Below are 13,471 nucleotides of genomic sequence, written 5' to 3'. Positions count from 1 at the left end.
TCCCATCAATTTTAACCATCTTCCCTGTCCCTGCTGAAGAAAGGCAGGCCCAAACCATCATGCTGCCACCACCATGTTTGACAGTGGGGATGGTGTGTTCAGGGTGATGAGCTGTGTTGCTTTTACGCCAAACATAACGTTTTGCATTGTTGCCAAAAAGTTCAATTTTGGTTTCATCTGACCAGAGCACCTTCTTCCACATGTTTGGTGTGTCTCCCAGGTGGCTTGTGGCAAACTTTAAACGACACTTTTTATGGATATCTTTAAGAAATGGCTTTCTTCTTGCCACTCTTCCATAAAGGCCAGATTTGTGCAGTATACGACTGATTGTTGTCCTATGGAGAGAGTCTCCCACCTCAGCTGTAGATCTCTGCAGTTCATCCAGAGTGATCATGGGCCTCTTGGCTGCATCTTTGATCAGTCTTCTCCTTGTATGAGCTGAAAGTTTAGAGGGAAGGCCAGGTCTTCGTAGATTTGCAGTGGTCTGATACTCCTTCCATTTCAATATTATCGCTTGCACAGTGCTCTTTGGGATGTTTAAAGCTTGGGAAATCTTTTTGTATCCAAATCCAGCTTTAAACTTCTCCGCAACAGTATCTCGGACCTGCCTGGTGTGTTCCTTGTTCTTCATGATGCTCTCTGCGCTTTAAACGGACCTCTGAGACTATCACAGTGCAGGTGGACTTGATTACACACAGGTGGATTCTATTTATCATCATTAGTCATTTAGGTCAACATTGGAACATTCAGAGATCCTCACTGAACTTCTGGAGAGCGTTTGCTGCACTGAAAGTAAAGGGGCTGAATAATTTTGCACGCCCAATTTTTCAGTATTTATTTGTTAAAAAAGTTTGAAATATCCAATAAATTTAGTTCCACTTCATGATTGTGTCCCACTTGTTGTTAATTCTTCACAAAAAATTACAGTTTTATATCTTTATGTTTGAAGCCTGAAATGTGGCAAAAGGTCGCAAAGTTCAAGGGGGCCGAATACTTTCGCAAGGCACTGTACCTTTTAGCACTGAGTCAACAATGCTTGAGTGTGTACAATGTGTTGAACCATAAAGATAAAAGAAGCCTCCACATAGTGTAAAACTGTAACTTCCAATTTTATTTAAAAGGTAAAAAAACGTACATGATATCCAAGTAACAAGCGCCTTTAATAACATCCAGCATGGAAAATCAGAATGCAATGGCCTGAATGACAGGAAATCTGACGTGTTTCATCTTCAAAGACATCATCTGGGGTCTATGAGCATTCTGGGTTGCCTATTATTATTTTATAGTTCCAAATCTAGCCATCCGAGGTCTCATATTAGTTTAACCACTTCAGCTCCGGAAGGTTTTACCCCCTCAATGACCAGGCCATTTTTTGCGATTCGGCACTGCATCACTTTAACAATTGTGCGGTCGTGCAACGCTGTACCCAAATAATTGATGTCCTTTTTTCCCACAAATATACCTTTCTTTTGGTGGTATTGGATCACCTCTGAGTTTTTTAGATTTTGCGCTATAAACAAAAAAAGAGTTTTTGAAAAAACACAATATTTTTTACTTTCTGCTATAAAACATTCCCAATAAAAAAATTAAAAAAAAAATCTGTTTTTTTTATAAATTTAGGCTAATTTGTATTCTGCTACATATGTTTGGTAAAAAAAATCCTAAAAAGCATATTTTAATTGGTTTGTGCAAAAGTTATAGCGTTTACAAACTATGGCATAGATTTTTGGACTTTTTATTTATTTATTTTTTTGTTTTTATTAGTAATGGCAGCGATCAGCAATTTCTAGTGGGGCTGCGACATTGCAGCGGACAAATCTAACACTAAATGACACTTTTGGGGACCAGTGACATTAATACAGTAATCAGTGCTAAATAATATGCACTGCTACTGTATAAACGACACTGGCAGGGAAGGGGTTAATACTGGGGGTTATGAAGGGGTTAAGTGTAAGCACTTGGGGTTTCAGCTTAGCTGAGACACACAATCTCACTGTGCCTGTCTGACAGGAGAGCCACCTGCTTTGTTTACATAGGCAGGCGGCTCTCCTGTCAGTTTCCCCAAAGATCGCGGGAGCCCGCTTCTCCCGCAGCCTGCCTCCTGCTGTGTCTAATTACAGCAGAAGCATGGCTCCGGTGGCGCGCATGCCTCCCAAACTGCCTGCACATAATCTCGTAGACCTACCTGATTATGCACAGCTGAGCCTCCCTGCCGCAGTAAATCTGCATGGGGTGGTCGGCAAGTGGTTAAGTAAAACATTCACATTTAGTCTATGGGACCTTTCTATATTTACCTATCAGAGGTTTCATAATCCTCTAATTTAATAAGAATTATAATTTAATAAAAGTAAAAAAATCTTCTGTTTATACAGTATATTTTAAAAGCTGGTTCTTATGTGGTGTTTTTAATTGATATGGAGGGATTGAATCGGATTGGATCATTTTGCATAGTGGTTGTGTGTATAAGTAAAGGGAAGTATAAGTAAAGGGAAGTGACGAGTACGGACATGTGACCCCCTGATGATGTCAGATGCACACTGACAAAATGCGTAGGGTGGGACCATACGAGACACACCACGCATTATGGCGTCCCCTGGTTTGTGATATGCTGGAGATTACTTACCGATTGTAAGTGTGTTTTTAAAATTTTTATTAAAATGTATCTGTACATACTGCACTATGTGAGGCTTCTCTTTTACCTCTACATGGGCTGCCATGAGTATTTAAATATACAGGAATACCGCCATTGACAGTCTCTCCTGGATTGCCTCTCTACAAGTGATTTTTGACTACCTGTAATGGGAGTCAATTCTGTCTGGTGAGTGTGATGCACATATGAATGTTGGTGGAGAGGAGACATACCGGGTCACAGGTGATTCATCATTTTGGGCATTTGGATGCTAATAATTACCCATGGGACTGTTACATTTGCTATGAATTGGTTTTGTGGGACTTTGTGCACTCTATTTCACTTGTCACTTTATTTTGTGGTCATCAAAGTCTAATTTATAGAGAGTGCGGTCAATTTTCTTTTGTTTTTCACTCATTTGGAGGAATAGTGCTGCATCCTTAGTGTCAGTGAGAGAAATAGTGCCCCATTCTTGTTGTCAGTGAGAGGAATAGTGAAGAAATGTCATCAGCACACCAAGGATTTCTCGAAAGGGTCAAAAACTTTATTATCATGGTCACATGATAAAACCTTCAGTTACACTTGCCTGATGAAAGAGCCCTGCGAAGCTCCGAAACATTGCAGTAGGTTTATCATGTGACCACGATAATAAAGCTTTTTGAGGAATCGTTGGTGTGCTGATGACATTTCTTCACTTTGATCATCCACGGCTTCCAGCCTATGGTCATTACAGCACCCAGCACTACTGAGCAGCCAGTGTTTTGTACCTTTGCATGGGAAATATTGCGCTTATTGCGCTTAGTGAGAGGAATAGTGCCCCATCCTTGGTGTCAGTGAGAGGAATAGTGCCCCATCCTTGGTGTCAGTGAGAGGAATAGTGCCCCATTCTTGGTGTCAGTGAGAGGAATAATGCCCCATCCTTGGTGTCAGTGAGAGGAATAATGCCCCATCCTTGGTGTCAATGAGAGGAATAGTGCCCCATTTTTGGTGTCCGTAAGAGGAATAGTGCCCTATCATTGGTGTCAGTGAGAGGAATAGCGCCCCAAGGGCCGGATAAGGGCAAGCAAAGGGCCACATCTGGCCCCTTGGCCACAGTTTGGAAACCACAGGCATGTGTCAAACGCAAGGCCTGGGGGCTAAATTCGACCCGCCAGGCCATTTCATGTGGCCCTCGCACCATCCTGGAGCTGCGGCACCCCCTCATCTCTGCCCCACCTTGTCTCAGCAGTTGGCGGCAGAGAGGAGGACAGAACTCCTCCGCCAGATCTTGTGCCTTTCTGTGTAGCCACATCATCCCCTGGTCTCCCCATTCAGCAGACTCCAGCAGCTGACTCCAGCCCTCCTCTGGTCCTCCTCCAAACCCTGCACTTACATCTTCCTAGCTCTGCCCCCCTTTCTTGCCAGCAGCAGCACAGGGTAAGGTGGCTGCACAGTGATGTAGGGGGGTAGAGGACTCTTGACTTCTGAATGTGGGGGTTGCTCTTGACATCTGATGTAAAGGAGGGGTGGGGGGTAAGGGTACTCTGGACATCTAGTCTTACAGATACAACCGGCCTTTTGGGGGCAACCATAATGCTGATGCAGCCCACAATGTAATTGAGTTTGACACCCTTGGTCTACAGAGAAAAGCCATGAGTCTGATTGTGGTCATTCAGAGCTAGCTAAAATGGAACTTTAGTCAGAAAATTAAGTCCTGCTAAATCACTTCAGGCTGGCCCCTTTTGCAAGTTATATTTAAGCTATGTAAAACATTTACAAAAAAAAGCATCTGTACTGTTTAAAATCCATTAATACACTCTCTCACCCTGCTCTGCACATGCTCTCTATTTTTCAGCACTGTGTTGAAAATGTAGAGGGCCGGTCTGCTAACAGCCTAAAGATTTACTGCTGTTCTGTGGCTCTGGGCTCCAGCAAAATGGTGGCCTCCAGTAAAAATAAACAGTAGCAATGTTAGAGGCAATTTACAGCACACATTCATTGTGGTAGCATAAGTATTAATGTGGAATGTATGTTCGTTGCTAATGAACATTATTTTTTTTATCAAGTTGTAATGGGTAAAGTTCCGCTGTGGTGCATAATGGGAGATTGCAGCTGTGCATGATAGTTTCACAGAGATACAGGGAGCATGTTACTAGTAGTGCATGCGATTACATAGTCATACCTGCCCAGAAGATGGATAATGCTGTGTTGGTAAACAAAGTAACAGAGTCAACACAGCTGTGGTATGTAGTTATGCTATATACTGTATATTTAGAAAAGGAAATAAAAAGAGTACATAGTTCAGAAATCATTTGAAGCAAGAATGCAGCCAGTGAAGTCTTAACCGTTTAAACTCCTGAACTGCTTGATCACTACAATGACTCCCCCAGTACATGAATCTCTAAATGAGACATCGGCGATGGCAGCTGCTAATTTAGGTGACAGTGAGTGTCATGTGAGTGCCAGGAGTGTACAGAGTGAAAAGTAAGAAACCAAAGATTTTTTTATTTTTTTTTTTACTGCCATTTTTTCTAGCCTATATTCCATCTCCCCAAAGTGCTACAATCAAAATTGAAACCTGAAAAGAATTGGGTGCATATAGTTTGACATTAGAGCAACTCATTGTTGCCCTCTGTGCAGCTCACGCTCCATAGTCTGTAGTATATTTCTGCAGCCTCCCCTTTCTTTTCCCCGTGAGTGTTCTTATGTAGCACTGTTGGCATTAGTTAGTCTAGTAGGATGTAGACAATTTAATTTGAAGGTGTGGAGAGCTGTGCAACCTGTAGAGCTCTTCAAATCCATGTTTGGGGAAATGTTTTTTATTCCCCTAAACACTGCTTTTCAGAGGTATGAAAATGTCTTTAAAGCGGAGTTCCGGCCACAAAAATTTTTTTTTCAATAAAAATACCCCCGAGACAGTCAGGGCTAGTACATTCCACAATGGATAGCCTCTGTACTGTCCCGGGTCACACTTACCTTTTAGAAGAAATACTTACCTTGAAAATTTCTTCTCCAGCGCTGCCATCTCGGATGTGGGCAGCTGAAGCCAGCGCGTCCTCTTCCGTGTCCTCTTCTCCCAGAATGCGCCTGCACCGGCCCCGCTCGTCACTTCCAGTGCGGGCGCGTCATCCCTCCACAGCTTCTGAGCATGCCCAGAAGCTGTTTAGCAGGGAATGAGACACCGCACCGGAAGTGACGAGCGGGGCCGGTGCAGGCGCATTGATTCCTGGGAGCGATGACGTTCAGCTCCCAGGAATCAATGCAAAGAGGAAGTGATGGCGTGGGCCGCGGCTGCAGAGGGAGGAAGTGGAAGAAAGGTATGTATATTTTTCTTCAATAACAAGGTAAGTAAACAAAGAAAAAAAATCGTAACTATCCATTTCTTTTTCAGGTGACAAAAAGCAAGCGGATGGCCCAAAATCGGTTGTCGATTTTGTGGCCGGAACTCCGCTTTAAAAGAAGTGTTTTTTTATTTTTGCCTTGTACAGTAAATAGTTTTTTTGTGCTGTCTGAGCCCAGAAGACAGATGAGCTTACCTAGAAATCACACATGCTTCGTGGCCACTATTGAAAGATGGCTTGTTGAAGTATATGTTATCTCCCCTTTGTCTCATTGGTGGCATTTGCTTTTTTTAAAATGCTGCTGTGCTGTGTGCTTAATATAAGCATGAGAAAGGACAAAAAAAAGAAAAAAAAAAGAAAAAAAAAAGTTATGAGTTTATTTAGTTAAGGAAACAAATTGTTAAAGAAAATTAGGAATGCAGCATGAGTAACATTATGTTTTTGCATATATATGTATTCATAGAAACAATTAACCTGAAATCTAAAGTTACTATTTTAGTACTATCAGTGCCCAGACACGTTTTACATGTTTCATGGCCACTAGAAAGGTTGCTTGTTGAAGAATGTTATCTCTCTCCTCCAGTGATGGTATGTGCTGTGTGCATAGGGTCAGATTAAAGTAGTTCTGCCAACTGAGGCAAATAAAATTACAGGCAGTGAGGATTTATACTAGTCCCAAGAATGTGAAGGCACCTACTATACCTTACTTACATTTTTAGACAACGACCATTTCCATTTGTGGTTCTTGGCCCTTCCTAATCTGTTTCATGGTTTTAGCAAGGAAGACTTCTGGACACTTTTCCTTGCCATTGATCAATGGGGTGGCATGATTTACACTACCGATGCTTGGCTTATTCAGCCATTGAGAGTTTCATTGTTCTGTCTTGAGGGTAACCCTGCTTTTAGCAGTTCAGCTTGCTTCCTAGATTTTTACCACTGTGAGGTGTTTCAAAATGTTTTTAACATTCGTGGCCTCCCTCCCTCCCCTACCTTGGGATTTATCTGACCCCATCTTTTGATTCCCTGTACCAGGCTAACTACTCCCCTCACTTTAGGGAACCGACTAAACTGCTTGCCTCGTGAGCGTCTCTACAAATCTCTTGGTTTTGGTGGTATACATGCTCTTCACATGCCCTACCTGCTACCTCCAAAATGCATATTTGGGTTCACTTCCTAATTGCTGACTGTTCCAGATTTCCAATCTGAAATCTCCTCTGGACCCCGCATAACACTCAGCCCAAACTAAGCAAAACCTCCATGTTAAATTCCCTATGCCTGTGGGATTCCTTGAAATATTCCAGTGGGCTGATTTTCTCCCATTTGCCTCTCTCTGGCGTTTTGGATACCCCCCAATTCGTCCCTGCCCATGACAACCTGTTGGCTTTTGGATGGTGGCACGTGTGGGTTGTTAAATATGCCTATGAACTCTTAGCCCTGGATGGCGTACAAAACCTCTCAATACCTTCAAGAGCACCGGAAACTGCCAGTGGCCACGTGCAGCAGCTTGCTTAGGCACCATGATGGCCCGCCAAAGCATCAAACGCCTTTCAAAAACCAATGCCGAAAGGATCCACAGTAGAGACCTAGTTTATTATCTTTTTGCCTCCCTCACAAACTCAATCAACTTAGGTTACCTTCCCTATACAGCTAAATTTACTGTGGACCTTAGCAGAACCCCTGACCACGTGACTTAGGCTAAGATTTGGCTGGATTCTTCTGAATGTTCCCAGAATATCTTTGCCCAAGAAAATGCATAGAAATTATTCACCTACAGGTACATGACCCCTGATCCCAATTCAAAGTTTACCACCTCAGTGTCCCGATTGTGCTTCCAGGGCTGCAGGGAAGGGAGCACATTTGGTGACCTGCTCTAAGGAGCTACAGTTCTGGACATGGGTCTACTCCATGCGGTCTATGTTTGATGTCTCTTTGGCTCGTTGCCCTTGGAATGCCCTGCTACGTGAACCAATCTTGGCTTCAAAAGGAATCAGAGGAAACTGGTGAGGTTTGTGTTCCTGGCTGCCTGGCCAAACCCTCGCTCTACCGTGGAGACAACCTTTTCTTAATCTTGCTGAAATAAAACAGAGACTCATGGGCATTATGGTACATGAGAAACTCACATCTATCGTTGAAGATACGCATGCCCAGTACCTCCAAGGTCTGGAGTCCCTGGATAGATTTTAATACTCAGATAATTATAGAGCGTTAGTTGCTCTTTGTAAATTGTCCTGGTATTGAGCAGTGAGGCCCCCCGGTCGGCCCACAAGGTTTCCCTCTTCCTCCCCTCCCCCTTCTTTCTTTTCCCTTTTTCTCCTCCCATGCTTTCTTCTCTTTTTAACTGTTGCAAATTTCCCTATAGCCCTGTCCAAGGTAATGGGTGCAGCTATCCCTCCCTACTCCATCCCACCCCTTTTGCCTTGGTGGTTGCAAGAGCTGAGGGACCTTCTCCTTTCTTTTTTTTTCCTCTATTCAGCAAGGCACTTTTTCAGTTAGCAAATAAAATTCCTGTTTCTAGATGGTTCATTGCACTATACCTGTACATGTATCTCGTCCTAGCTATGTCGTTCTTTTCTATATTTCATCCTCACTGATGTTTTTGGCTTGTGTACTGTGTTTTATACAATGCAAGTCTTGCTCAGATTTTTCATCTGTACCCATATATTGTACTAATACCTCCAGTTCATGACTCATTTGTAATGTTTTGGAAAAAAAACTAATTTTGTGAAACAAAATATTTTAAAGTAGAACTATAGGGAATTTTTTTTTTAATTTTATATAAAGTAAGGGAGGGTTATAACCCCTGTCAGATTTTTTTTCACTATCTGTGTCCCATTGTAGAGATTTCCTTTCACTTCCTGTCCCATAGCCAAACAGGAAGTGAGAGAAAATCCCTGCAAATTAGGGGGATTCTTTGGGGACCCCCAGTTCATCAGAACTAGCGTCCCCATTGGAAGATTTCCCCTCTATTACTTTTATGGGGACAACCCAAAATTTGTGATTTTCTTTTATTTTCACTTTCAATGATAATGGTAAACAGGAGAAATAAAGAGTGTGAATCTCCTTAATGGGGGCACACACAACAATAAAAACAGACAGCTGTTCTGATCCCTCTCCGCTCTCCTAAAAAAAAAAAAAAAAAGTTTTGCCTTTAGTTATACTTTAAGCGTTTGGAACACAGGTGGTTTTAGGAGCTTTTCTCACCATATCCTTTTTTTCTAGATTATTAATAGCAGTAACACATGCATTTTTTTTCTTGTTTTCTTTGATTATATCAATTATGTCTTCAGCTCTTACAGCAGCTGGTAAGAGATGTTGGGTTGTGAATTTCCTAGACAAGTATAGTACAGTCATTAACAAGGTAAAAAACTATTTAGTCTCAAGGAGTGTAGGACACGTGGCCACACAATGAGATTAGAGGAGAGGCAGTTTAACCTTAAGCTGCGTAAGGGGTTCTTCACTGTAAGGGCGGTGAGAATGTAGAACTCTCTTCCACAATTGGTGGAAGCTGCGGGGAGTATGGCTACTTTTAAAAGACTCTTGGACGTGCATCTCACAGATCACAACATTCAGGGTTATGGGAAATGATCAGGCCACTGACACACACACACACCTACACACCTGTACAGGTTGAACTGGCTGGACTGATGTCTTTATTCAACTTCAACTACTATGTAAATCTTGCACGCTACCGAAGTGGGCTATGTACAATAGATGCAGCTTTAGAATAATGTTTTGTCCAGCTCATGCCTTATGGAATGCTGAAAAGTTGAAGAGCTGGCACCCATCCTCACCTATCACATTTAATTGTATCTTTATAGACCTTTGCCTTAAACCCTACCTATCATGTCTGAGGAAGAGGATGAAGGGTGCTGGAGTAAGCTGGAACACTACAGGGTCAAATTGATCTCGGTTATAGATCCAAACAGGATCACGCCGTACCTGCGCCAATGTCGTGTTCTCAACAGTGATGATGAAGAGCAAGTTTTTAATGACCCTAGCCTCGTTATCCGCAAGAGAAAAGTGGGTAAGTGGCCTTTCTGTGGAAAAGTTACCAGATTTTCAAAATTTATTCTGGAGATACCTCTTTATCTTTCCTCCTTCTTACTCTACCTTGCTCCAATTTACCTTCCTTCCCATCAGCCCTCCTTCTCTCCCTCCAACCTTCCATTCATCATTCCCTCCAAACCTGCTGCCATCTTTCTAACCAAACTTCCTTTCTGCCAACTTTTTTTTTTTTTTTTCTCCCCCTCTCTCGTTTCCTGTTGCTTTTCTCCTTTCTCTCTCTTCACTCTCATCTCCCCTCTCCACCTCCTATATTTTTCCTTTTTTTTTTCTCTCTCTCTCTCTCTCCCTCACTCCTCTCGATACACACACCACTTTCTTAGTAAATGTGTTAAATGATCAACCTCAAAATTATTCTTGACATTAGGTGTCTTGCTGGATATCCTCCAGAGGACAGGATATAAGGGCTATGGTGCGTTTCTGGAAAGCCTGGAGCTGTATTACCCTCACCTGTACATGAAGATCACTGGCAAGGAGCCCTCACGTGTCTTCTCAATGATCATAGGTGAGTTCATGCTTGCCTGGTTTATCCATGTTTGACTTTCTAAATGGACGTGATTCTATTCTTGCTCATAAATGGGTGCAGCAGCTGCTCCCTGTAAATAATAACTACTGATAATGTCATATTTTCCATGAACTGAGTCAGTGGAAGGCACAGTGGATTTTTTTTCTTTCTCTTGGTTGTTTTTTACAAAAGCATAAAGGAATCTGCTGCAGCATGCGGGTCCTCAGTTGCTTGAATTATTTTTCTTAGCTCTGTTTTTGTTCATATTTTTAAACCTGAATTAAAAAAAAAAAGAAAAGAAACAATAATAACAAATGCACAGTAGGCAAGAATAGCTTATTCCCAGCTTACAGTGTAGCTTTAACAAGTACAAAGGTTTGCAAAAGATTTACAGAACAATAAAAAGGAAGCAAACAGGCACATCTTTGCACATTACGGGTCTAAAGTCACTCCTAAAAGAAATATTTCTACCTAAAGTTATCCTCTATATCCTGTTTTGAATGTTAGGATTACATTTCTAATCCTTTGTGTTTTTGTTTCTTTGTGCGTTTGGGTCAACTGGAACTCCATCCAAAACATGTTTCATTTTGTGTAGCACGCAGAAGGGTTAGACCCTCTGTCAGGTTCATAAAGCTGTCTGTGTCCCACTTAAAGCATTATTAAACCCAGAATCAAACCTGTAATATAATGCAGCTTACCAATCATTAGATGTGGTGGCTGCATTCATTTGAAGGCTTTTACTTCTCTGTTTTCACCTAGTTATCTGGCAAACTGTACTAAATTGCCTGCACTCTTGATGAATGAGTAACAGAGACCTCTTTGGACAGCAGCAGTGTTAATCTTGGGGGAAGAGTAGTGTTAGATGCACGTAAATACACTATTAAATTGAAACAAAACTCCAGCTAACACTTTTTAAGCAGTTACAGCCACAGTTTTTCGTTTCTTTTTGGGATAAACATTTTACATAAATAAAAGCTGATCAATGTAAGTACCCATGTCGGTGGTAAATATGTTTGTCTCAAGCATCTAACTGCTACATCTGCAGAACAGCTTGTTGTGTTGAAAAATAGCAGACTTACTGGCTAGATCACCAGGTGAAGATAAAAGAAAGCCTTAAAAAAGAAAAGGAATGCAGCCAACATATCTAAGAATTGGTAAGCTACAATGTAATACATTTTGGTTTAATACCACTTTGGGGGTGGGGTTTGCCCCTCGCTTCCTCAGGAAGCGTGAGGAATCTACAGGCATACGTGGGTGTGTATGTGTGTGTGCAAATGTAAAGTAGTGAGTGTACAGCTTGTATAACAGTGTAAATTTGCTGTCCCCGCAAAACAACTCAACACACTGCTATTAATGTTCAACCTGCTGGCAACAAATGTGAGTACACCCCTGAGTGAAAATGTCCAAATTGGGCCTAATTAGCCATTTTCCCTCCCCAATGTCATGTAACTCGTTCGTGTTACAGGGTCTCAGGTGTGAATTGGGAGCAGGTGCGTTAAATTTGGTGTTATCGCTCTCACTCTCTCATACTTGTCATTGGAAGTTCAACATGGCACCTCATGGCAAAGAACTCTCTGAGGATCTGAAAAAAAGAATTGTTGCTCTACATAAAGATGGCCTAGACTAAAGGAAGATTTCCAAGACCCTGAAACCGAGCTGCAGCATGGTGGCCAAGACCATACAGCGGTTTAACAGGACAGGTTCCACTCAGAACAAGCCTCGCCATGGTCGACCAAAGAAGTTGAGTGCACGTGCTCAGCTTCATATCCAGAGGTTGTCTTTGGGAAATAGACGTATGAGTGCTGCCAGCATTGCTGCAGAGGTTTAAGGGGTGGGGGGTCAGCCTGTCAGTGCTCAGACCATACGCCGCACACTGTATCAAATTGGTCTGCATGGCTGTCATCCCAGAAGGAAGCCTCTTCTAAAGATGATGCACAAGAAAGCCCGCAAACAGTTTGCTGAAGACAAGCAGACTAAGGCCATGGATTACTGGAACCATGTCCTGTGGTCTGATGAAACCAAGATAAACTTATTTGGTTCAGATGGTGTCAAGCATATGTGGCGGAAACCAGGTGAGGAGTACAAAGACAAATGTGTCTTTCCTACAGTCAAGCATGGTGGTGGGAGTGTCATGGCCTGGGGCTGCATGAGTGCTGCCAGCACTGGGGAGCTACAGTTCATTGAGGGAACCATGAATGCCAACATGTACTGTGACATACTTAAGCAGAGCATGATCCCCTCCCTTCAGAGACTGGGCAGCAGGGCAGTATTCCAACATGATAGCGACCCCAAACACACCTCCAAGATGACCACTGCCTTGCTAAAGAAGCTGAGGGTAAAGGTGATGGACTGGCCGAGCATGTCTCCAGACCTAATATACAAAAAAAGTGCTGCGCCAGATGAATATATGTGATAAATAAGATGCACAAAAAAAACTGAAAAATATTGATGTACAACACCAATCTTCAAAACAGTATTATGATGAACTGAAGCCTAACATGTGAATGAATAAGTGAAAAAATAGATAGATCAATAAAATGTGAACAAAGTCCAAGTTTCCAAACAATATAAAAAAATCCAAAGGTGACTTGAGTGTCCTACACCTCCATAACAACTCAAAATGCAAATTTGCTCCTTGATCCACCACCACCAAGTGTTAAAGCCTCTCACATTCCTATCTGCACCTCTACTGCATATATCAAAGAGGGGAAATGCTCAATCCCAAGTGCTAGACGATCAAAAAACACCACTAATGACGGTGCAAATATCTAAAACCAGCAGAGGCACTACTGGTAAAAAGCAGAGCTTATCAATCACAGATCACATCCATATCCCCTTAGACCAGCAATATTGTGATAATAATATAAATTTCATCAGAAATTGGCTAAAATAAAATGGTGTCAACAACAATAAAACATTCCATCTAAAATTCCACATAATTATTCACTAATCTCT

The 13,471-nt window shown here is 42.1% G+C and overlaps 1 protein-coding gene across 1 annotated transcript in view; it reads left to right on the top strand.

Moving 5' to 3' along the window:
• CARD9 (caspase recruitment domain family member 9) overlaps positions 1–13,471 on the top strand; it is a 104,012-nt gene that overhangs the window by 40,550 nt on the left and 49,991 nt on the right. Inside the window, exons 3-4 of the mRNA XM_082264405.1 lie at positions 9,768–9,973; positions 10,379–10,516. Of these exons, the coding sequence (XP_082120531.1) occupies positions 9,793–9,973; positions 10,379–10,516 (319 nt within the window). The 5' untranslated portion in view covers positions 9,768–9,792. The remainder of the gene's footprint in view (positions 1–9,767; positions 9,974–10,378; positions 10,517–13,471) is intronic.

This window comes from Pelophylax lessonae, assembly GCF_965119305.1.
Source record: "Pelophylax lessonae genome assembly, chromosome: 7".
In the NCBI taxonomy this organism is placed as follows: Eukaryota; Metazoa; Chordata; class Amphibia; order Anura; family Ranidae; genus Pelophylax; species Pelophylax lessonae.
Note: the sequence above shows the minus strand (reverse complement) of the source record. Positions and strands in the feature narration are given on the sequence as shown.